Below are 26,681 nucleotides of genomic sequence, written 5' to 3' on the forward strand. Positions count from 1 at the left end.
ACAACAGGCACGTAAGATCTGTTCTTGAATACGCGAACGTTGTTTGGTTGCCGTACACAAAAAAACATAATTCGAAACTAGAAGGCGTGCAAAGAAAAGCTGTCCGTTTCATTTATAACAAGTTTAGGCAAACGGACTCACCTACCGAAATGCTTGAAGAAGCGGGCATGCTAACGCTGCAAAAACGAGCAAGGCTAGCACGCCTACGATTCATGTACCAGCTACGCCATAAGCAAACCAACATCGATGCCTCCAGATACATTACAGTTAAACAATCACGACCCACGCGTAAGCAGCACCCCGAAATACTGCAAGAATACGCATTCCGCACGGAATGTTTCAAACACTTATTCTTCCCAGCCACCATAAGGGAATGGAACGGCTTAGCAGCCATAATTACCAGCAGTAATTCTTTAAATATTTTTTCACCTCTTGTTGAAGCACATTTGCGTTCGGAACCCTAACGTTGCGCTGTTGTAGTCATCTTAATTTGCAAAATCGATTGTTTTTAGGCTTTGTTATTTTGACTCTTTCGCACTGTAATCATTTGGATGTAGTACAATTATTGTTAAAACGTTGTTGTTAGAACTTGGGTAGAACTTGTTTGAATTTGGTTGTTAAAAATCGTGAGAACTTGGTAACATCAATGTAACGCGTATCCTAAACGATGTATAACTTACGGATGTTTTTATTGTGTGCTTTTATTGTGTGTCTTCCGATGTCCTTCCTGCGAAAATCCCGACTAGGGATTGGCAGTATTTTTAAATAAATAAATAAATAAAAATAAATCGAAAATCTCCGAACTAACTATCAGGCCCAAATAGACAGTTTACAGTCTACAATCGTTGCCTTAACGGCTCAGATGAACCGCATGGAACAACTACTCACTAGCCTGACCACCAAACGCCTGTCTCCAGATGAAATGCCACCAGCAACGAAGGTACTTGTCCAAAGCTCAAGCACACCAGAAACCAACGACACTGATTATGACCTATAATTCTCAGCAAGCTAGGAACACACTAATTTGGCAATGGAATTGCCGAAGCCTAAAACGCAAAAAGGCTGACTTCAGATGTCACATACAAAATGCCGGACAACAGCCTGATATCATCCTCATCCAAGAAGCCCACGGATGTCATACCATCCCGGACTACACCACCTTCAGCAGTCCCAGCATCACTCACACCAAACGTCGCACTCAACAGAGCACAACGCCTGTACTTACCCTAACTTTGGTCCACAACAGCATCCCAGCCATCCAGATCGACACCTCTGAATGGAACACCGACACACAGGAAACGGTGGCCATACAATGCCGACCTACGAGTACGTTGGCACCCCTGACAGTAATTAATACATACTGGAAACCAGGCAGGGACATCGGATCGGTCGATTGGGTCAAAAGAGTGGCACACGACCACAAACATAGCCACCTGGTCGTTGCTGGAGATTTTAATAGCCGCCACACAGCGTGGGGCTATACGGATTCAAGTCCACGAGGCCGCAAACTACAAGAGGTCACCACACAAGCAAAACTGACACTACTTAACGATATCCTGCAATCCACCCGTATTGGAAATAGCGTTGAAAGAAATACAATGCCAGACCTTGCATGGACCAATCAACCCAAGTATGCACAGTGGTACAACACCCAAGAGAACCTGGCCAGTGACCATCACATCGTTGCTATTGAGTTAGCGCCCTTACGGCCAAAACAATGCAGCCGACGGACCAAATTCCAAATGGGCACCATCGCCCTTACGGCTTGGGACAAGGTCCGAGCCCTGCTTCAGGAATCGGAGCCACCAGTCAACCAAGAGGAATAGAGCAAACAGATCCACCAAGCCGTACGCAAGCACACCACAGAGCTCACGACGACACGAGAACAGCGGACCGTTGACAATCATCTCCTCGCACTATGGGACCGGTGGCTTAGCCTGAGAAAAAAACTGCACAGAAACAAGCACAACAAAAAACTACGCCGACAACTTCAGGAACTCTCCGACGAAATTCAGAAATATTCGCAACAGCTCATCAATGACAAATGGGTGCAATTGTGCGATAGTATGAATGGTCGCCTTCATACAAGCAAAGTTTGGCGCATCCTTAACAGCCTACTAGGCAATAAGAAAACAAGCCACACCATTCAAAAGCTCAAGCTCCACACAAAAATGACTAACGATGACCTAGCTGAGCTTCTGCTGGATCATTTTTTCCCTCACACCACTACAGTGTCTACTAACAAGTACCCGAAGACGTCACTCCCACAACCATCAACTACGGACATTGATCAACCATTCACAATTCATGAACTGCAAAACGCCCTACAAAGCATCCGAAGAAATACAGCTCCTGACCAGACCAAATTACGTATAAAATGCTGCAGAACCTACCATACAACCACTTAGAAGCCCTCCTAGGTTACATAAACCAAGCCTGGGAAAGTGGCCAAATCCCTATGGCGTGGAAAACGGCACATGTAGTTGCTATTCCTAAACACGGTAAATCACCTGATGACATTAAGAATTTGCGCCCCATTTCCCTTACCTCCTGCATAGGCAAACTCATGGAAAAGATGGTTCAGGCCCGCATTGAATGGGCTCTAGAAGAAAACCAGGCTTTTAGTTATACGATGACCGGTTTTCGCCGACATGTCTCTGCCCAAGACACCATACTGCGCATTCATAGAGACATAGTGGAAGTGAAGAGCACTGCCCAAACTCGTACCATAGTCGGGATCGATATAAAGAAAGCTTTCGATACCGTCGCTCACGAGCCAATACTCGAAAAAGCAAAACGCAACAAATTAGGACCCAGAATCATCCAGTATCTTAGAGATTTCCTCACTAACCGGCTGGTCAAAATCAAAGTAGAAGACCACATCAGTAATGCCCGCAAACTTACAGCAGGAGTGCCCCAAGGAGCCATACTTTCTCTAACTCTGTTTAACCTGGCCATGAGCGATCTTCCACCCCTTCTGAATGATATCCCGGGACTAAAACATTCCATCTATGCCGATGATATTACCCTTTGGTGTCACACGGGCTCTCCTGGCACTCAAGAAGAGACGCTGCAGCGAGGCATAGACGTAGTAACTCAATACACGGCCTCTATTGGACTGGTGTGCTCTCCTGAGAAGACAGAATACACGGTAGTCATCAACTCCCGCAAGGCTCACGCAAACGATATCCGGGGACTCATCAGGCTACACCTAAACGGCAAAGAAATTCCGCGAAAACACTCCATACGGATCCTCGGCTTTCACATAGATCAGGACGGCACAGGTACAACCTGGCTGAAAACCATCACTACTCAAGCGAACCAGATCCTCCACATGATAAATAGGGTGTCCCGCAGCAAGTATGGTTTAAAGGAACATGAAGGTCGCAAGGTGGTGGAAGCTCTCCTTATCTCACGGATCATGTACGGCCTTCCTTACTACTATCTGACAAAAACTCAGCACACAAAACTCGAAGTAATTCTCCGCAACGCAACCCGTATCATAACAGGCACCCCAAGACTCACCCAAAATGACCTATTATATGCCACAGGCGCGCTGAATACACTCAGTGAGAAGATTGACACGCACCACCTCGCCCAAACCCAAAGACTACAAACGTCGCCCCAAGGTCGTCTCATCCTCCTTGATCTGGGCCACAACATCTCGCAGCTCCAACATATTCCACCAGAGCCGCCACCATGGTCATATCCAGCCAACATAACCTTGAAGCCCATACCCAAAAATATGGGTCCAGACCAGGCAAGTCGTCGCGCTGACAGGGCAAACCACTACAACAGGAAGACATTTTCTCCAGGAACTACGGTCATTTACACCGACGCTGCGTACAACAAAGACACCAAAATCGGAACGACAGCTTTTCATAGCGACGTCCTCTCCGCAGTAACCAAGTACGCCCCCGCACCGTCGTCGACATCTCTGGAGCTTCAGGCTATTGTAAACGCCATAGAAGCACACCAAGATCAAACAGAACTGGTAATCATCACGGACAGCAAATCAGCAATTCGCAATCTACGGGAGAATCACATGCACCCCCACATGCGCTACACACTCGCCAGCATCACACGTAACCACCCCGAGCTTCATACCACTGTGATATGGGTCCCTGGACACGCAGGTGTAAAGGGGAATGAGAAGGCCCATGCCTTAGCCCAAGCTGCTCTCTTTGATCCGGGCACCCCAATACCCTGGCCTCGCTTCTATGACCCAAAAGAGCACCGCCGAGAAATGCATCAGACTCGTAGAAAGTACTTACGGGACGTCAGAGATCAGAGAACCACCCTCCCCTACCCCCGAAAATTCGCCCGCCCTGACGCTGTTCTCATTCGACGTGCACAAACGGGCACGCTACCAACACAACACATACAACACTACATAGACGGGCTTCCAGGCACACCAAAATGCTCACACTGCGACCAATACCCCAACAATGAACACACCCTCTGGACATGCCCAAGCATACAAAGCACCCTGAGATCTTCCCTGCAACCAATTCCTGCCACAAAGCGCCCTACTTGCTGGGAGGCATGGGTCACACCCCCTAAGGAGCTTGAAGAGCTCTATTGGACCACGCTGGTGCACCACGTTAAAAACACGCCAGGACTATAGATAGCCAGGACTATAGTCCCTGCAACCTAACCAAGAAGCCGAGCAGTCCTTTGGACACAGGCTTCAAAATAAAGTTTATCTCTCTCTCTCCCCTACTGCCGTGGAATAATTGACTACCTTACTGGAACCAAATGTCCTGTGAACAGCCGCTGCCGTTGTCAACTTCAACAATTTCGGCTTTTAGATGGAGTCCTTCACCATTCCAACCACCACCCCTCGAGCTACAGATGGGTTCCCGTTGCACCGCGCTCCCTCCGCCCTACGATACTGCAAGCCCTACATGATGATGCCACAGCTGGACATCTAGGCTTTCATAAGACGTATGATCGCGTCCGGAGCCGCTTTTTTTGGCCTGGCCTTGCCACCTGTATTGCCCGCTACATTGCGTCGTGCGGCTCATGCCAGCAGCGCAAATGCTCGACTTCCGCGCCTTCAGGACTCCTACAACCCCTTCCTTGCCCGTCGGTACCGTTCGACACCGTGGGAATTGACCTCTATGGTCCACTACCTGCAACGACTGCCGGATATCGCTGGGTCGTAACAGCCGTAGACCACCTCACAAGGTATGCGGAGACAGCTCCAGTTCGTTGTGGCTGTGCTACTGAGGTCGCCGATTTCTTTTTACGCTCGATCCTCTTGCGTCATGGCGCTCCTCGAGTACTCTTGAGCGATCGCGGCAGGACTTTTTTGTCCAACCTTCTGGAGGAAGTTCTCCGAGCCTCTCATACTGTGCACAAAACAACGTCCGCGTACCACCTGCAGACAAATGGGCTAACTGAGCGCTTCCACCGTACCTTGTCTGATATGATTTCGATGTACATTCGACCCGACCATTCAAATTGGGACATGATTCTCCCATATGTTACATTCGCATACAACAGCGCTGTTCAAAAGACCACTGGTTATTCGCCATTTTTCCTCGTTTTTGGCCGACACCCGTCTTTTATTCTGGATACCACCTTCTTTACTGCTCCCGTGTCTACATCAAGCCTCTTATCCGAGCAGTTTGTCTCACGCCTTGCCCATTGCCGTCGCCTTGCTCGCCTGCACACGGAAGCCTGCCAAAACGACCGGAAACTTCAATATGACGCAACGCATCGTGCTGTCCAGTTCCGCCCTGGTGACAAGGTACTGCTTTGGACGCCAATTCGCAAGCCAGGATTATGTGAGAAATTCCTTCATCGATTTCTTGGTCCCTACACCATCCTGGAAGAAACCTCCCCCGTCAATTATCGCATCGCGCCTTGTTCTCCTCCTTCGGACCGCCGCTACAGGGGCACAGAGATCGTGCATGTGTCCCGGCTGAAACCGTCCACACCTCGCACTCCATAAACTGCTCCCAGGCGGTCGCTTCCGCGACGAGGGGGAAAGTGTGAGAACCAATCTGTCCGTTGCGCTATTGCCCACTTCAAGGAGACATGTTTAAGGGCCCTTGTACTGTCGTGGCCAATTCATCGTATACTTCGTCTGCTTCCCAGGACAATTATCATCATCACGCCATACCTCATCTATTCTTCATACCCATCCTCATCATCATTCCTGGGGCTGGAGTTCTGGGTTGCCGCTCAGAATAAACGCGCTGTTCCACTGCCTCTGCGACGTGTCTTCTGGGTGACGGCTGCCCTTGACGTCTCCCTCAATATATATATAGTAAGGAAATGAGGGGCTCGTTGGGGAAATACAGAAAGATAGGGCGGCAGTCTACAACGCCAAAGGAGGCATAGGGGTGTGGTTAGCCTAACCACACCCCTATGCCTCTTTTGGCGTTGTAGACTGCCGACCTATCTTTCTGTATATATATATATATATATATATATATATATATATATATATATATATATATATATATATATATATATATAATATATATATATATATATATATATATATATATATATATATATATATATATATATATATATATATATATATATATATATATATATATGTATATATATATATATATATATATATATATATATATATATATATATATATATATATATATATATAGATATATATATAGTAATAATACCCGGTCATAGCGCACTGCAATATGGTCCACAGTTAGTTCGATATATCCAAGAGTTCGAAATCGCCGAAATCGCCAATACCGAGTTTTTTGTTACGAGTTCGCATTACGCGAGACCCCCCCCACCCCCCCCCCTTTTCCTCCTGCCATTCCCGCATGCAGAAACAAACACAATAAAGTATTCCATTAACATAATCAAAGCTATCTATCTATTGCAAGCAATAAAGCTACTTTCCTCTGTAACTAGCTACTTTCCCAATAAGCGGTGATTTTTGTTTTCACTTTCATTTTAGCGGTGTCAGCTAGCACAGCATTCTACACGCGAGACAGCATTTGCATCAGTTACATTCCGTGTCCTTCAATATTGAAGCAATATTGGTAGAGCACATTGACTGCCCAAAGCGCTTCATTAAAGGAGCCATGAAGAGAAAACAAAAGTTTGTTTTATTCGAAAGATTAGGTGTTTCATAGTACCCCAAGCGCTTTCCCGGAAGCAAATGATGCTTTATTCCTTGAGAAATAAGGCAATTTAAGCCAAAATTTTAAATCTCCCGCTAAAATTGCACATTTTGTGACGTGAACAATGACGTCATACGAGCCGGTCCATGAAACAGATACTTAGTATGTCGACTCCATATAGCACCCACACGCGGGAGTCGACCGAGACGGCGGCCATTTTAAAAATACTAGTAAAACTTAGTGCACCCGCAGCCCTAGTCATGGAATCGCCTGATCCGGAGAACAAAACTCTCGCCGAGGAGCTCGGGCTTGCATTTAACAACCTGACACCACTTGAACGCTCAATGCTTCTAAGTGCACGAGCGGCAAGAGTTGTGGGATACGCGGTGAACGGGAAAGCGACCATTCCGCGATAGCCACAACAGACGAACGCCCTGCCGTCGGCATTGCTGCCTCGTCAGCCCCGTCAAGACGGACGAATACAGACTGGTACGTATGTGCCGTATTTTTATTACGGTTAATAATAGTTCAATTTCAGTAGCAGTATCGCTTATGCCAGTTGGCCGGTGTCATCTATGGAAAGCCGTTCGCGCGAGCTCTCTGCTTCGACCAGAAAGATACGAGCGTCAATGCGCGGTGTTTACGGCATTCCCCCCCCCCCCCCAAGGTCAGAGCGCTTTGACGGCGATTTGACGAAGTCGGCGACGAGCGCCAGCATGTCCCAGGAGTGAGCTAACGTAAGGGTCCCTGCCGTAATCACTTCCTCGGAAATGAAGCGAGCACACTCGTACTTCCTTTAGCTCTCTTTCTCCTCCGTTTGCAAAGTTCACAAAACGTAGCCACTTGCTTCGCTGAGGTTCGTCGTTGGGCAGCCCATGAAAGGAGATCGCCTCACCGGCGGGGATGTCGCACTCCCTCGGCGATTTGCCCGTACTACATGGGCATTCCAAACGCAGCAACGAAATTTCATCGTAAAGTACTCGAATAAACTGAAGTTTTCAGTGGTTGTAAAATGGAAACGAGCTCGTAACGACAGCAGCAAGCCAACACCATTCGAAACTTCTGCGACGACTGGCACTATCTTGTCGCTTCTTGCTGTTCCTTACTCCCCTCGTTTCTATTTTTACCTTTGCTGGTTGGCGATATGACGGCCAACCTCCTGTCAAGGGGTTAAGATACCAAGCAAGGTCGTGGCTGTACGTGCTGGAACGGTTCGTTGGCCCCTAAGAGCCTCGAACCCGAAAATTCGTCTGCGTGACGGCGAGATGTCGAGCTCGGCCGGCGGTAGTTTCGTACGCATTGGCGCACACGCTTGCGTGTTCGTTCGGAACTTCAACCGTTCACTCCACCGTTCTTTGAAATAAAAAGAATATGCAGTATGTTTCATGGGCATTTAGCTCGCTATGCAAACTGTAAGCCCTGCCTAACATGCGTTTGCTTTTGCCGGCCTCCGCCAATCGCAGAGCATTCTCGAGTGACATCATAGGTTCTGTTGCGGAAAATGAGCTGGTGGGTCGCATGGTAATTTTCTTTTTTCCTAATTATGTAGCTTATTTGAGCGAAGTTTGCGTTATAAGTGGTGTCGTTATGGTTCTAACGAGGCAATCTTTCGAATGAACCAAACTTGTGTTTTCTCTTCATGGCTTCTTTAAGCATTGGACGGCTTTCACTCGCGACATTCTCCGCCTCTTCGGTGCCTCTAGCAGCGCCAGCAGCCATGGTATCGGCGACAGTGACGGCATACGGGCTCGCCGTGAATGCAACGTCGTCGTCAACGCTGAGGTAATCGTCGAAAGGCACTCATTTCAGCACTACATCGGGAAGGTTGGCGAGCTCTTCCCACAGTTCGTAGATGCTTCCATCTTGGTCCAGAGTCGCTGACTGGGAGGGTTTAATTAATTTATTTATTTATTTATTTATTTATTTAATACATACTGCAGACCATGGCTAGGTCCAAGTAGGGGGGGGGCACAAGAAGATAAAATGCAAAAAAAATACAAACAATACAAGCAAACAAGGCACTTATACAGGGGGTAATTCATTCCACTCTTGTATCGTACGCGGAAAAAAACAATATTTGAAGGTGTCAGTAGCAGCAAAATATGGGGCGAAAGCGTTCGGGTTGTGATGCCTAGTAGGTCTTGTTTAAAGCGGTGACAAGAACGGAGATGGGTCAATTGACAGTGCACCTTTGCTTAGTGAAGAAAGGAAATCAAGGCGGAAGCACTTTCTCTTGAATTCGAGGCTTGGGATATTGTTAGTAAGCATTATTTGTGAGGGAGAATCAGTGCGGGAGTATTTAGAGTAAATAAACCTTACAGCTTTTCTCTGAATTCTTTCTATTTTACGGATGTTGTGATTAGTGTAGGGGTCCCAGACTATACAGGCGTATTCGAGCTTAGGTCTAATTAAAGTAAAGTAGCTGAGGAGCTTGACGTTAGAAGGAGAATTTCTGAGTTTGTGTTTTAAGAAGCATAGCTTACGAAAGGCAGATGAGCAAATATTGTCAATGTGTAAATTCCACGAAAGATTGCTGGTTAGTTTGACACAGAGGTATTTATGACTGGTGCCTTGTTTCAATGGCGATGTTCCTAGTGTGTATTGATAGTCGTAGGGAACTTTCTTTCGTGTTATGCAAAGATACAGTGTTTTGTCGGCGTTCAACACCATTCCCCAGTTCTTGCACCATTCAAGTATATTAGTAAGATTGGTATTAAGTTCGCACTGATCAGCACAGCATGAAACATCCCAATACAAGAGTGAATCATCCGCGAACAACCGAATTTGCACACCAGGGGTAATTACATTAACAATACTATCATTCATATACAGTATGAAAAGAAATGGACCCAGCATAGTTCCCTGCGGAACTCTCGAAGTGACATCAAGATAGCCGGGCTCTATCCCACCTATTGTGACCAGTTGTTTGCGGTTTGTCAAGTAATTTACAACCCATGTGACCAGAATTTCGGGGAGGCCAATATTTCGCATCTTAAGAATTGATTTGTCATGTGGTACCTTATCGAATGCTTTACTGAAGTCTAGAAAAATTGCATCTATTTGACCGGTGTTGTCTAACGTGTGTGCAAACCAGTGAAATACTGTAACTAAATGTGTGACGGTGGAGTACCCTTTCCTGAACGCGTGTTGGAAACCTGTTAGAATATTATGGCCGTTTAAGTATTCAAGAATGCGAGTGGCGATAATGTGTTCCATTAGTTTGCAACAAGAAGATGTTAGAGATATTGGACGGTAATTCTGAAAACATAGGCGGTCACCCTTTTTAAAGATAGGTACAACCAGAGCTATCTTCCAGTCTTCGGGGAGCACGCCATACATTAAAGAAGTACGAAATAAAACAACAAGAAATTTAGCCAGTGACTCAGCATACCGACGAAGAAATATGTTTGGAATGCTGTCGGGGCCACATGATTTTTTGCTATTAAGGTTCAAAAGCATAGATAACACGCCAAAGTGAGAAATAAAGCTAACATCAGAATGGCGATACACTGTGGTATGCGTCAGCATACATGCGCAAGAATCAAAGAATACACTTTGAAAGTACTGGTTAAAATGCTGAGCAATTGCCTGCGGGTCTGAAACAACAGAACCATTACAATTTCTTTCACCGGCTTCTTTTTTTCAGAAATATAATTCCAAAATTTTTTTTGGTCGTTTTCAATAAAATTAGGCAGCAGTGTTTTAAAATAATACTCTTTGGAGCAACGAACCTCACGTGCCAAACTATTCTTTATCTCTTCTACATCGGGCGATTGTACATGTCTTTTTTTAAGCGTTTAATGCTTCGCTTAAAGTGGATTATCTTGCGGGTTACCCAAGGCGTGTGTTTATAGACTCTTTTTTGCATATTTGGCACATAATTTTATACGCAATGTTGGCACATTTCTTTAAATTTTTTCCAAAGGGCGCATACGTCGTCTCCATCGAAATCACCAAGACAAGATTCCAAATGTTCAATTATACATTCATAATAGCTTGTGAATAGTCCTTGAAAGAGCGTGACGAACATTTATCAGTACATACAGACCGTCCCAATGGCAGAGAGGTACAAACAAGATGATGATCTGACAAGCCCTGTTCCACTATTACTGTACTCTCTGTAAAGTCGCGGTGAACGAATACAAGATCTAATCCAGAACTGGATGTACCCTTGACACGAGTGGGTTCTTTAACTAATTGAATAAAGTCGTGAGTAAGCATTATATCGAACAAAATATGTATTTGTTTGTTGGATTCATAGTGTGTCTGGAGACGCCCCCAGTTGACTCCTGGGAAGTTGAAGTTACCAATCAGTATTATTTTGCTATTTTGGAACCGGAGCATGCGATCACGTAATTTGGCAAGATAATCAATTCCGGCATCCGGCGGTCTATAAAGAGCATAAAGAATTAAACTGAATCCCCAACAAGACAATTTAAGACATGTGCACTCAAGCCCGAAAAGATTATCAATAAAGACGGCTTCTATTGATTTCTTGGTCAGAACGGCAACCTCGCCCCCCCTAGATTCCCTATCTTTCCGGTATATATTGTAACCAGGAGGGAAAACGTGGTCGTCACTTAAATCACTGCGCAACCAGGTTTCAGTGACCACCACAATGTGAGGGTCATGCAGCAGTAACAAAATTTCGAACTGTTCTGTTTTGTTATTGACACTTCGTGTATTTAAATTGATGATTCGCAGCTGTCGTTCCTTGCAAATGTTTATGTTATTTGGTGCACAGTGTTTGTTAAAGGGTACGGAGCGGTTCGTTTGGTGTATACTCTTGCTTAGCGTGATGTGCCTTGCGCCAATGCCTGGAGCCGTGTCATTGGGCGGCTCCTGTTCATGGCGTCGTTTTTTTGTAGTGGTACTCGTTCATTTTTATTGCTGTCCCAGACATAAGCTTTGCCGTTTATGTACAATTTGATAAATGCTAATGCAACTTTCTCCTTTTTATCGCGATTCGGTTTGGCACTTCCCCACAGTTTCTTACGTACATCTCGAACTTTTTTGGAAAAATCCTCCCCAATTGAGAAATCAGTATTTTTCAGTTTATGACCGTTCTTTAGTATACTACTCTTGTCTCTCGTGTACCCGCCGCGGTGGCTCAGTGCCTAAGGCGTTGCGCTGCTGAGCGCGAGGTCGCGGGTTCGATTCCCGGCCGCGGCGGCCCCTTTTCTGATGGAGGCGAAAAGCAAAAACGCCCGTGTGCACGAGATTTCGGCGCACGTAAAAGATCCCCAGGTGGTCAAAATTAATCCGGAGCCCTCCACTACGGCGCGCCTCATCGCCTGCGTTGCGTCGGCGCGTTAAACCCTACAATCAATCAATCAATCAATCAATCAATTGCCTCTCGTGTCAAGCAGTTTGAAGATTACAGGTCGTGTCTTGTTTGGAACTGGCCTTCCTAAACGATGAATCCGTTCAATTGCAACCGGTTTCATTTCCAGAATGCCCTCAATGATTCAATTTTTCACTACATGCTCCAGCATTTCGTTCGTCTCCCTTTCAACCTCAGGTATGCCGTAAACAATCAAATTTCATCTCCTGCTGTGGTTTTCTAATTCATCCATTCTATTCTCTAGAACCTGGATTTGAGCACTCATAGAGGCCACTTGTTCCTGATAAGCCTCGACCTTTCGTTCCAGTCGCGCGAGGGTATCCATTTTGCTTTCTATGTTGGCCAATCGGGTCTCTTTTATTTCCTTAATATCGCAAGCAATTGCTTCTAGCTGCTTGCAGATTTGCGCGAATTCCGGGCCAGGGTTTGTTTCAATATCTCCACCGAGTAGTAATAACAATTTCTTTAGTGCAGACGTGGTGGTACGCATGATGACACACAAATGTGGGCACGGCAGCACAAGCAATAAAGGGTCGCTAGTACGGATACACTTCTCGTTTAGTAATCTCACCTGCGTAAAGAAGATCAGCGGATTGTCAGGCCACCGCAAACTGCCAGTGCCGCCGTGCCAAATCAGCGTGAGGAACGGAGGCTGCTTATATGTAGTCCAGTTGCACGATGGCGCCGCCTGCAGGCTGACATCCTCGGCTGTTAGCAATGACGTAGACGATCCGTGAGATAGTCCATCCAACGACGTTGGTTACGGCAGGCAAGGCACGTGCTGTCTTGAACGGTGGTCATACGCAGATAGGCCTCCGACAAACGGTCCGGGGTGACTGGGATTCGCATGCCCGAACAAGCCGAGTAGCTGCGTAAAGAAGATGAGCGGATTGTAAGCCCACCGCATACTGCCACTGCCGCCCTCGGAAACAGTTACGTAAAGTGCCGGGGTTCACGTCGCTCCATGGGAGGCTCAACATCTCTATCGCAGCCAATCTACATCTCAATCGCCGCTCCGAGACCATGCCTTTTGTTGGCAAGTGTAGGCAATATCAGATGTGAAATTCGTCATAAGGAATATGTTGCGCGTGTATTTTCGTAACTTATCTTTTTTGTTCCATATATAGCACAATTTGCTCTATCTATCCGGGCTCGTTATAATCGTGTTTGACTGTATATATATATATATATATATATATATATATATATATATATATATATATATATATATATATATATATATATATATATATATATATATATATATATATATATATATATATATATATACATATACAGAAATAAGGGTTGGCAGCCGAGAAAACCTCGGAAAGCAAAGGGGAGGTTGTGGTAGGTCATTGTGGTAGGTCAGTTCAATGACCTACTACAACCTCCCCTTTGCTTTCCGAGGTTTTCTCGGCTGCCAACCCTTATTTCTGTGTTATTTCTACGAGCCCCTCATTTCCTATTCTGATTCGCTATATACACACACACACACATATATATATATATATATATATATATATATATATATATATATATATATAGTATAAGTAAAGAGTCCGATACACAGCAAGAACAATAACACACAAGGTTTACTTACGTAGCGGCAACGGGACTTACCTTCATCAGAGTACAGTTACATGATTTTACTGTCACAAACATTTGGAAATTTGGAACACATTTCTTATATAGCTTTGCAGAAAACTGTGAGAAGGAGCGGAAGATGTTTTGGAAACTGAGAGTATGCATGCAGTCGGGCTATGCCTATGTTACAACAACAAAAAAGGGGGGGGGGGAGCGAGAGAGAGAAAGGGGTCGTGCTAACAAAGCAGCGTTCAAGGTTGCACCATGACGGGGCAACGTATGCGGCTTGGGCTGCAAAACGCCTGTCACGTTTGCCACCGTCCTCGTCTTTTTTGCGCTAAGCCTCCCATTCAGTATGTACCAACTCGCCCAACAGCACGTTCTGTTAAAGTTCAGACAACGCGACGCTTTACTTATACTATATATATATATATATATATATATATATATATATATATATATATATATATATATATATATATATATATATATAGAAAGAATGAAAATAAAAGTTGGCAGTCAAGAAAAGCCTGGAAAGCAGAGGGGAGGTTGTGGTGGGTCATAGAAACAGATGAGTTTTTTGAGACAGACAGAAAGTGGTGAAAAAATGCCCGCCGGGTGGGATCCGAACCCACGACCTCCAGAATACCCGTCTGATGCGATAACCACTACGCTACCGGCGGGGCTGTTTCCCCACCACTTTCTCGGGTATTTATGTTAAAGTATTTTGTTTACTGCACTTGGGGGTGGTAGCCAGCGCCACTCGGACTACACGGGGCCGTGACTGGAGTGTCTACGACATGTAAAGAGTGGTCGACCAGCGTTGAACCCTCTTAAGCCAAGTGGGTTCGGATCCCACCTGGCGGGCATTTTTTCTCCACTTTCTTTCTTTCTTCCCAAATTCTTTATCTGTTTCGAGGACCTACCACATCCTCCCCTTTGCTTTCCGAGGTTTTCTTGACTGCCAAGTCTTATTTCTGTCTTATTTTCAACGAGCCCCTCATTTTCTATTCTGATTCGCTACATGCATAGCGAGAGCCTCTGTTCTGGCGGTCTTGGTGCCATAGGAAGCTTAAGAGGGTTCAACGCTGGTCGACGACTCTTTACATGTCGTACACACTCCAGTCACGGCCCGGGGGTTAAAAAGACGGTCGCCTTCACCCCGAGTTGTCCGAGTGGTGCTGGCTACCACTCCCAAGCACAGGAAACAAAAATACCTTAACATGCCCAGAAAGTGGAGGGGAAAATCGCCCCGCCGGTAACGTAGTGGTTATCGCACCAGACCGGTATTCTGGAGGTCGTGGGTTCGGATCCCACCTGGCGAGCATTTTTTCTCCACTTTCTTTCTTTCCAAATTCTTTATATATATATATATATATATATATATATATATATATATATATATATATATATATATAGGAGGAAATGAGGGGCTCGTAGTAATAACACAGAAATAAGGGTTGACTGCCAACCCTTAATTCTGTGTTATATATATATATATATATATATATATATATATATATATATATATATGTATATATATATATATATATATATATATATAAGAAGAAATAAGGGTTGGCAGTCAAGAAATTTTTTTTCTTCACTTTCTTTCTTTCCAAATTCTTTATCTGTTTCAATGACCTACCATATCCTCCCCTTTGTTTTCCGAGGTTTTCTTGACTGCCAACCCTTATTTCTGTCTTATTTTCAACGAGCCCCTCATTTCCTATTCTTATTCGCTACATGCATAGCGAGGGCCTCTGTTCTGGCAGTCTTGGTGCCATAGGGAGCTTAAGAGGGTTCAACGCTCGTCGACCACTCTCGACATGTCGTAGACACTCGAGTCACGGCCTGGGGGTTCAAAAGAAGGTCCCCTTCACCCTGAGAAGTCGGAGTGGCGCTGGCTACCACCCCCAAGCACAGGAAAAAAATTACATTTGCATAAATACCCCAGAAAGTGAAGGGGAAAAATAGCCCCCCCGGTAGCGTAGTGGTTATCGCACCAGACCGGTATTCTGGAGGTCGTGGGTTCGGATCCCACCTGGCGGGCATTTTTTCTTCACTTTCTTTCTTTCTAAATTCTTTATCTGTTTCAATGACCTACCATATCCTCCCCTTTGTTTTCCGAGGTTTTCTTGACTGCCAACCCTTATTTCTGTCTTATTTTCAACGAGCCCCTCATTTCCTATTCTTATTCGCTACATATATATATATATATATATATATATATATATATATATATATATATATATATATATATATATATATATATATATATATAACTATACAGCGGGCTACAACCCCCAAGCGCAGGAAACAAAAATACCTTAACATAAATACCCCAGAAAGTGGTGGGGAAAATAGGCCCGCCGGTAGCGTAGTAGTTATCAGACCAGACCGGTATTCTGGAGGTCGTGGGCTCGGATCCCACCCGGCGGGCATTTTTTCTCCACGTTCTTTCTTTCTTTCCAAATTCTTTATCTGTTTCAATGACCAACCACATCCTCCCCTTTGCTTTCCCAGGTTTTCTTGACTGCCAACCCTTATTTTCTATGTATATATATATATATAGATATATATTTAGAGAGAGAGAGAGAGAGAGAGAGAGAGAGAGAGAGGTGTACTTTAAGTATAATTATATAGGTATAGCTATAGCAGGAAAAATTGAGAATAGCCTGGCAACTCACCAGCTACATTACAACCTACCAGTGTGATTTCCGGCGCGAGTAGCTCATGTTACAAGCGTTTAATGCCTCTTTAATTTGCATTTTATTTCGTAGGCCTCAACCAATCACACTGGTAGGTTGTAATGTAGCTGGTGAGTTGCCAGGCTATTCTCAATTTTTTCGGGTATAGCTTATTTCAGTGAAGTTTTCACTAAATGTGGTATCAGTGTTACGCCAACGAGTGAACCTTTCGAACGAACTAAGCCCTCAGCTTGTGTTCACTGCCCCGTTAAAGGGGTCCCGATTTTTTAACAAATTCCCATTCCACCCGCATCGAAAAAGATTACTATTTTGAATCTTGATCAACTGCGGCAGTGTAAACATTAGTGTAATCTCCGCGCATAGGGCAGTCAAGGGGTATTGTATGGAGTAGTAGAGCTCGACGCAGATCTATGCACTGTGAGCGTTACGGGACAGCAAGATGGCCGTCTTTTTCATCTGGACCCCCCCCAGAATAAAGAAGAAAAAAAGGGGTTGGGGTTATTTACCACTGAAATCAGGTGCCTTACTGGGCTGCGTGCCCGTGACGGCTTAATAATCCAAGACTAAATTCCGCGGTCCTTATTTTAAATGCAGAGCATTTCTTTAACTCACAATGTCACCCGTCCGTTGGCGATCAGCGTCCGCAGCCAGCCAGCACGTGCGCCCCTCCCCCGCTCCTCCTCGCTGTCAACAACAGGTGCGGGCGCGCATGCGCGTGCTCCGGCGCTGAAAGAGGCGTTGCAGCAGCAGGTGCTACCTCCTCTCCCTCTACTGCGCGCGCTACGAATATAGACCTTTTCACGGGCTCACCCTCGACCCAGCGACTGCGAGCGGGCGCTCTGAGGTTGAGAGTAAGCTCCCAGTGTTGCCCTCTTGGACTGGGCTGTGAAAAATCTTTCTACCCCATCGTCGGTACGCGTGGTCTGCGACTCCTCTGGTGTGTTTTCGGGTATTTTTTACCTTAATCGATGACATGCCATATGCCCATGAAGGATCTAGTGGCCGGCATTGCGCGGTTCACGGCTGCACGAACAACCAGCGCAAAAGAAATGTTCTGGGTGCGATCGTGTGTCCGCAACACGGCACGACTCGCGACACCTGCAAGTGCGAAATGTTCGCTCTTCATCGGTTCCCCGCTTCGCCGGAGTTACGACAGCAATGGGTCGCTGCTGTGAATAGGAAGGATTTTACGGTTAGTGCTTCGTCTCGTGTGTGCTCCCAACATTTTGTCGGCGGAAAAAAAACATCTGAAAACGCTGTCCCCATGCTGCGTTTGGGCTACGAGAGAAAGGTAAGTTCCAGATTTTGCTAGGTGTACGCCGAAGATGTAATGCTGCTATTTATTCGCGGTTCACTTCAGGTGATTGTCGGACGACGCCGACTCGTGAGGCATGAGAATGACCCGAAAGCAAAGAAGGTAAGTCCGAAAGTTGCTCGCACGGCTCGCCGATTCGAGCAGCGAAAAGCCAATTACCTCGCTTGTTTTGCAGAAGCGCGGTCACAACGACCCGGGCCCATCAAGCGCTGTTGACATGCCGGGACACTCCGCTGTGCAACCCTGCCCGGATGCTGTACGTGTTAAGGCGTTGTTTTCGCGGTTAGCACGCGGCTCCGTCACGGTGAGCGACGATCTGTGAGCGCGCTCGGCAGTCGGTCACGGTGAGCGGCGATCTGTGAGCGCGCTCGGCAGTCGATATTTGAACAGTTATCACTGGTCTGAAATGTGACTGCGCAGCGGAAACTTAACATGACCTTCTTTAAGAAATTAATGTTCTTGAAAGTTGGTCTGGTTCGCGTAAAAATCGTTCATGCTGCAGCTAAATGTTATTGAAATCGGCGCATATTTCTCGTCGGACACAATCGGTATAAATTGTTCAAAAGAGTACCTTGAGTGCCTTTGCAAATACATTCAAAATTTGGCCAGTGAAAGGATAACATTGAGGTCAGAGACCCCCCCCCCCCCCCGCCGCAAAGCTGTGTTACCACATGAAAAAAAATGATTGCATTGTGCCTTGTGATAAACGTACTCAGAATTCCAAGCACGTTACTGCACTCTGAATTTCCACGTGCTTTAGTTGTTGCAAGCAAGAACATTCAATCAGGAGTGAATGAAGTAGGGCTCACGAAGCGCACTTGTTTTTAAAACTTATTCACACAAAGCGCACTTGTTTTTAAAACCCATTCACATCTTCCATGCAGCATTGCGTAGTGCATTCTACGGTGACAAAGTGCAGTCTCTGATAGCCTCATATCTCTCGTGCAGGAACCATCTCAGGTGACGAGGCCCCCACCTTTGGATCAACTTGAGAACTCCGAAGTAAGTGCGCAGTTTATTACTTTTCTTTACATGCTTTAGCTTTGCTTAAAGCAGATGCACTTCCTTCGTGCGTGCCTGCATTAGCGGCTACCTAGACAGATTTTTGAGAATTTAGAAGTTCCCCTACACAGCTTTACATGGTGCATTCTACGGTGACAGAGTGCAGTCGCTGATAGCCTCATATCTCTCGTGCAGGAACCATCTCGGGTGACGAGGCCCCCACCTTTGGATCAACTTGAGAACTCCGAAGTAAGTGCCTGCATTTGCGGCTGCCCAGACAGATTTTTGAGAATTTAGAAGTTCCCCTACACAGCTTTACATGGTGCAGCCTATGGCAACAGAGTGCTGTTCCTGATAGCATCGTGTCGTCTCTCATGCAGGAAACATCTGATGTGACGGGGCCGCCCACTCCAGATCAACTTCAGAACTCTGAAGTAAGTGCACAGTTTATTCCTTTTCTTTACATGCTTTAGCTTTGCTTAAAGCAGATGCACTTCCTTCGTGCCTGCCTGCATTAGCGGCTGCCCAGACAGATTTTTGAGAATTTCGAAGTTCCCCTACACAGCTTTACATGGTGCAGCCTATGGCAACAGAGTGCTGTCCCTGATAGCATCGTGTCGTCTCTCATGCAGGAAACATCTGATGTGACGGGGCCGCCCACTCCAGATCAACTTCAGAACTCTGAAGTAAGTGCACAGTTTATTCCTTTTCTTTACATGCTTTAGCTTTGCTTAAAGCAGATGCACTTCCTTCGTGCCTGCCTGCATTAGCGGCTGCCCAGACAGATTTTTGAGAATTTAGAAGTTCTCCGTGCAGCATTGCATACTGCAGCCTATGGGGAAAGAGTGCAGTATGCGATAGCATTGTATCGTGTCTTGTGCAGGAAACATGTGACGTGATGGGACCCCTACCTTCATATCAGCTGGAGGACTGCGCAGTAAGTTCAGTTTTCATTCCTTTTTCGTTAAGTGCTTTGCGCAGGCTTTTCTTAAAAGAGCACTGACACCAAATTTTTACGTTGTGTTTTTAGTACTTAGATTGAGGATTGCTGGCTTAACAATCATAAAAAGGTCGTTACAATACGTTAGAGCACGAAAATCGCCGACCTCGGCTGCCACCGCGAAAAGCCCGGAGGGCACGAGCGACCAAAACTACGGCATGACGCCACGCTTTCCGCTCCACAGGGTCGGTGCTATCACGTGGCTGTTTGAAACCCTGTGACGCTCCATTGGCGCGCCACATGCTTTCACTTTGTGATTAGCCGGATGCCGGGTGTTGTTATGTGACGTCATGGAGTTGGGGAGCACGTGGCTACGTCACCTTGTTTACCCCACCATAGGGTGATGTCACACTACGTCGATTTTGGCGGAAGCATCCAGTACAGTTGTACATCCAGTACAGTACATGGGCGCTACAATTACAACCAAATTAGAATATGTTCCAGGCAACGCATGCTGTTCGTACTTTACGCAGGGTATCTTAATAGGTAAAGGAAGCGAACTGTACTGTAAAATCAGCCCTGAAAATTTGTGTCGGTACCCCCCTTAACCTGGTTAAATTCCTTCATGTCTGCCTTCATTAACGGCTAGCTAGACAGATATCTGCTTCACAATTTAGAAGTTCCCCCCATACACCTTTGCGTGCTGCAGCCTATGGCAACAGAGTCCCTGATAGCATCGTGTCGTCCCTCGCGCAGGAAACATCTGATGTGACGGGGCCCCCCACTTCAGGTCAACTTCAGAACTCTGAAGTAAGTGCACAGTTTATTCCTTCTTGCCTTTACAGGCTTCGTGGCTTGCTTTTCTTAAAAGAAAGTGCACTTTGTGCCTGCTTGTGTTGATGGCTATCCAGCAGATGTGTGGGAACTGAAAAGCTCGCCCTTCAATCTAGGGTGACAGTGTGCAGTCTCTGATAGCGTTGCATCATTTCCCACGCAGGAAATATCCAGTGTGACCGGGCCCTTGCCAGCACACCAACTGGAAGACTCCACAGTAAGTGCATGTCACACCTTTGGTTTCTTTCACATTTCATAGCAGGTATTTCAATTTGTGTGTGTCAGTGTATTAAGAATAATGTACCCTAGTGCCCAAGAACCCCACTCTGTGCCATCAACCCTGTAACTGATCATGTACTTTTAGTTGCAGGTAACATCTCACTTGCGAGGACAGCCTTCCTTTGATGAAACTGAACCCTGCTCGGTACGTGATGCTTAAATTTTTTTTTACTTTAAAGGGGCCATGAAGACAAAATACAAGTTTGTTTTATTCAATAAGTCTGAAGCTGTAGAGCAGCAAACCTTTCCCCAAAGCTGGACTGCACTATTTAAGTGGTGTACGCGTTGCTTCAACAAGGCACAAAATATGCAGGGTTTGATCACCCTGAATGTATTTGAGCCTTACCTCAGCTTTCAGATAAAGGTGAACAGCAAAAACGCCCTTGTGTGAAGATTGTTGCGCATGTTAAAGGAGTATTGACATGAAATTTCAAAGCTGAGATAACTATGTTAATAGCTTCCTCTATGTGGAGATAGCTCCCAGGAATTTTCAGCCATAACCATTCACTATAACAATTTAAATCAATTTTAATCTTTGCACGCATGAGAAAGCACAGCATTGACGCCTTGAGCATCAGCATGACGCCGTAAACGCCTCAACCCAAACTGCTGACGTCACGCCTCGTGTGACATCGACAAGGCGCTGGCGCGCGGCACAGTTTTGGGACTGACGTCAGGCTGCCCAGCCGCCTGCGACGAAAACAGTGACAGCTTAAGCCCCTCCTGTCATGGCGGCCGCCTCGACTTCGTTTTCGTCGAAACCGGAACTGACCCGAATAAATGAGGCTGCAAATAATTATTTACACTGTGGTCGATCATTTAATGTGCCATTCTATGATCACTGGGCTGGTAGGCACCCATAGCAGCGAAAAAAATCTAACACAAAAATTTCGTGTCAGTACTCCTTTAAAGGTCCCCAGGTGGTAAAAATTGAGTTTTAGCATAGCGGATAGTGCACGCTACGCTAGGGTTAGCGGGTGCTGGGACTGGACTGCGCATGCATGCGTGGTCTCCCACTGGTCCGCGCACATGCACAGTCCAGTCCCGTCGCCCGCTGACGCTAGCGTAGTGTGCGCTACCAGCTATGCTAAAACTCTATTAATCCGGAGCCCTCCACTACAGTGTGCCTTGTAGCCCAAGTGTAGCTTCAACGTGTTAACCCCCCCTTAAAAAAAGTAAGATCCTCACCCGCTGCCGACTTGCTCTCTTTAACGAGGAGAGGTAAATGGGACACTTAGTATGATTTCGTGCACGATTGCAGTGCAACAGGAACACAGACTGTGAAAGAGAACACAAGCGCTAAATAGCGACTGATTTTATTACTTTGGAAGAACATCTGCACCACAGAAGAGAGCATATGAGCCCAATGTGTAACACCGTGGCTGAAGGGCCAAACACATGATGAATGATGAAAATGTAAACACGGCAACCTCCTGTGCAGTCGCTCTCAGGTTAGGTAAACTTTATTGTAATTTGCCGACTAAAAAGTGCAAATTCCTGTTAGAATGGTGTCAACCCCTTCCTGTCAGATGGCAGCCTTTTATCGTGCAAGGCAACCGACAGCTGGCTAAAATCACATTTTAGCCCTGCCTTGTTGATGTGAAAGGCTTGTTATCCCCTTGGCAAGCTGGTCGCCATGGATGTTCTTTGCTTCTGAAACGGCTGCACATGTAACACTTTTCTTTCTGAACTGTCCGAGTCATTTGAAGGTAACTACGGCGCAAGAAAACGACGACGAAAAAGAAACGTACAACACAGTGCCGGCTTGGCGCTGTGATGTTGTACGTGTTTCTTCTTTCGTCCTCGTTTTCTTGCGCCGTAGTTACCTTCAAGCATCATGTACCAACTTACTCACACCAAGCTTTTGTTGGGGCGGTGCAGATATTATCAGAGGGTTCAATACCACTTGCAATAAGGGGTTTTACAAAGTTGTAGTTTGCCAAAAACACACTACTTTCGCTGCAACTGTGTCCTAAATTGAAATCCCACCTTTAAGTGTTCACACGCCTGAAAAGTGCCAACAAATGCCCTCAGCTACACAAATCTTGCTGTCTTTCGGAAATGCTTACAGTAATATGATCTTTGCCCTGTGGACAGATATCAAGAAAGGAACAGTCGACCCAGTGGGAGTGGATGACACATCGGGACCACAGCTACTGCGCTACACGACTGGAGCCGTTTAAAAGGCGTCATGTGCTCGCGTCAAGCCTTAAAGATGATGACTGCTTGTTCTATACAGGCGTATCAAAGACTGTGTTTGACCATCTGGCCAAAGCTGCTGGTGCCGAGGCAACGAAGACGTTCCTGAGCCTTCCGACCGAAGACCAGCTACTTCTTACTTTAATACGATTGCGTCTTGGTCTCTTGTACGGGCATTTGGCCAGGATGTTTCAAGTGTCTGTAACGTGTGCACATAACATCTTCAAGCACATGTTATCAGTGCTCATGAGCATTATGAAGAAGATAGTAATCTGGCTGCCAAGAGCAGTCATTAGAAATAGCACGCCTGACTCATTTGTCATCAATGGGTTTGAAGGCACGACTTGTATTATAGACTGTTCAGAGATTGTACTGCAACGACCCAAGAAGCTTCGGCCGAGAGCACAGACCTACAGCAGTTACAAAGCCCGGAATACTGTCAAGTTCTTGATGGCTATTGCACCGAACGGGTACATAATGTATGTCTCACCAGCGTATGGTGGGCGAGCGTCGGACAAATTCATCACCAGCGACTGTGGGGTCGAAGACTACCTTGGGCCAGGGGACGAGGTGATGGCTGATCGGGGCTTCACGCTGAGCCAAAACCTCAACGTTCAAGGCGTTAAGCTGAACATACCTGCATTCACAAGAGGTAAGTGAAGTGCGAGCATTTTGTGCTTTGGTGTGGTGGGCTAAGCTTTTGTTTTGCTAACTGTTCGTTCTCTTCCAGGGAAGTCTCAACTCACCGAGAAAGAAGTTACGCAGACAAGAAGAATTGCTTCCGTTAGGATCCATGTGGAAAGGGCGATAAACCGCATCAAAACATACAGAATATTTAAGCAGGCCTTGCCAATTAAGTCAAAGAATTCTATCTCTGCTATGATCTTTGTTTGCGCTGGCCTTTGCAACTTGAAGAGTCCGTTAATTGCAAGCCGAGAGCCTGAGTGAGAGCCCACTAGTTGTAGTATTGTAGTCTGTAAGTTAGCAGTGACAGTCTGCATTGGTTGTACACCTTTCTTCTCAGGAGTAGAGGAACTTCACTGCTTCTTATCTGAACGTGCTTGGGAACGTGCTCTGAACTGTTTCACCCTAGTGTACAACCTGACGTTTAGGTGGGTTGCGCAGCACCATTGCAAGTTGAGCTAGGCTACAGTCATACTTCAAGCAATCTTGAGTTCTTGTGAAGCGACATTTGTACTAACGTAATTTGTACTCCAAATTTTTTAAACATCTTTTAGAGCAATAGCTGTAAATAAATGTCTGGCTCTCAGGGGTTCAAAAGGGGGGAAATTTGTGTAAATAAAAAAAGCCACCTAAGTAGCTTGAACCTCCCTTCCACGCAGTCATTGAAATGGTTGTCCCAGTAGAAACAGAATAGCTGTGTGTGCATGTAACAATTTCTTCCCCCCCCCCCCAACTAGGAAAACATATTTGCTACCATTCAGCACCATGTAATGACAGCACATGAAAAAAGGAAAGGAAGCACATAAAATAAAGCTCTAGTGCAAACAAGTTACAGCATTACAAAAGATCAAAAGCACTGAACACAACTGTTTGAAACTAGCATGACTTACATGAAACAGCACAACTAGCACGAAAGAGCTAGCGTGACCAGAAATAACAAGAAAGAATTAGTCCTCCCTCCATCCCTGAAAGATGTTTAAGCAAAAGAAATATTGAACAACACTTTCGCACTACACGACATCAGCAGCGACATAGTACGGGGAACACTAAAAACATTTACCAGGGTGCCAACTACAAGTCAGTATTCGAGTGGCAGGATCAAATGGAACTAGCTGCACCACTACAATCGCAGTCATGGGTGGCTGTCAATCGCACAAACAAGTCCTGTGATGTTGCGTAGATCCGACAAGAAAGTGGCTGGCAAGTTGCCACCCGCAGGTCTGAAGGAGGCGCTCTGCGCAACCATTAACCAAGAAATTATAACGTCAACTCCTCGGAATGCCAAAATAAAACAATTTCAAGCAATACTTTGCCAAAGGCTGTCGGGAGTCGTTTAAACAAACCAGACATCACTATGCCTTGGCTACGTGGACATGCGTGCCAGGTGGAAGCTGGCCCTAGGCCCACTATATGAGGTTTGCAACTGGAACCTCCCCTGCATCCAGTCACTGAAACGATTGTCCCACTAGCAACAAAATATCTGTGTGTATGAGTAACAACCTCCCCCCCCCCCCCAACTAGGAAAACGCATTTGCTACCATTCAGCACAATGTAATGATAGCACAAGAAAACAGGAAAGGAAGCACACAAAAATAAAGCTCTAGAGCAAACAAGCAAAATGTGCTGAACACAACTGTTTGAAACAACTAGCATGACTGGCACGACCAGAACTAACATGAAAAAATAACCCCTCCGTCCATCGACGAAGGACGTTTCAGCAAAAAAAAAAAAATATTGAAGAAAAATTTTGTGCTACGCGACATAAGCAGACGTAGTACGTGGAACACTAAGAACAGCTACCATTGTTAATTACACAAACAAGTTACAGCATTACAAAAGATCAAAACGCGCTCAACACAGCTGTTAGAAACAACTAGCATGACATAAACAGCACAACTAGCACGAAAGAGCTAGCGTTACCAGAAATAACACGGAAGAATTAGTCCTCCCTCCATACCTGAAAGATGTTTAAGCAAAAGAAATATTGAACAATTTCGCACTACACGACATCAGCAGCGACGTAGTACTAAAACAGTTACCAGGGTGTCAACTACGAGTCAGTATTCGAGTGGCAGGATCAAACGGAACTAGCTGCACCACTACAATTGCAGTCATGGGTGGCATGCTTAGAGGTCACAAACAGCAGCATAATCCCGGCAAACTGCCAGCTCTCCTCTTGCATACCGTCGTTCCAGCTCCGGCAGCAGCTCACTGAAATAAAACTTGCGGAGCCTTGGTGCACATTCATTTACATACATGCTGTCAAAAGGCACCTCGATTAAGATGGTGCTTTTGACACTCCATACATAAAAGTAACAGAGCTTCCGGCCGGTGCAGTATAACTGAAATTGCACTTGGGCATAATACCCATTAGGGCCATTTTGTGCAAGCACATAAGTATTGCCCACTTCTTTCACATCATACTTTCCTGAGCAGACAAGCTCCTTACAATCAACAACACATGGGCACTTCACTTCAAGTATTGCCGATGTTTGCTCGACAAGGCCATCAGGAGACGCTGACAACCAGGGTGTAGCCACTGACACAACAGTGCCGCACGGTGTCGTTGCCAACCCCGTTTCTGTGGTGAACTGGTCACGGGCAACTGGCTCATACTTTTGCCCGTGTTTTGTGGCAGCATTTCCAGAAAACTTGGGCTGTACAATAG

At 45.8% G+C, this 26,681-nt stretch overlaps 1 protein-coding gene across 1 annotated transcript; it reads left to right on the forward strand.

The window, feature by feature from the left end:
* Nucleotides 1-17,553: 17,553 nt before the first annotated feature.
* LOC144174948 (uncharacterized) lies at nucleotides 17,554-24,197 on the forward strand. The gene is made up of 12 exons (XM_077703939.1): nucleotides 17,554-18,051; nucleotides 18,121-18,177; nucleotides 18,251-18,331; nucleotides 19,024-19,077; nucleotides 19,273-19,326; nucleotides 19,458-19,511; nucleotides 19,710-19,763; nucleotides 19,961-20,014; nucleotides 20,774-20,827; nucleotides 21,015-21,068; nucleotides 21,216-21,275; nucleotides 23,228-24,197. The coding sequence occupies exons 1-12, from the start codon at nucleotides 17,734-17,736 to the stop codon at nucleotides 23,987-23,989; spliced, it is 1,656 nt and encodes a 551-aa protein (XP_077560065.1). The 5' UTR covers nucleotides 17,554-17,733; the 3' UTR covers nucleotides 23,990-24,197.
* Nucleotides 24,198-26,681: the final 2,484 nt, after the last annotated feature.

Source organism: Haemaphysalis longicornis, unplaced genomic scaffold (genome assembly GCF_048455015.1).
Source record: "Haemaphysalis longicornis isolate Haplotype H1 unplaced genomic scaffold, Haemaphysalis longicornis Haplotype H1 scaffold_1, whole genome shotgun sequence".
NCBI lineage: Eukaryota > Metazoa > Arthropoda > Arachnida > Ixodida > Ixodidae > Haemaphysalis > Haemaphysalis longicornis.

What these genes read in the sequence shown, in the direction of transcription:
- LOC144174948 (XM_077703939.1), top strand. Translation starts at nt 17,734, where the DNA reads ATGCCATATGCCCATGAAGGATCTAGTGGCCGGCATTGCGCGGTTCAC. An exon ending in ATCAACTTGAGAACTCCGAA is followed by an intron (nt 19,327 to 19,457) that starts GTAAGTGCCTGC and finishes TCTCTCATGCAG; the next exon opens with GAAACATCTGATGTGACGGG. An exon ending in ATCAGCTGGAGGACTGCGCA is followed by an intron (nt 20,015 to 20,773) that starts GTAAGTTCAGTT and finishes TCCCTCGCGCAG; the next exon opens with GAAACATCTGATGTGACGGG.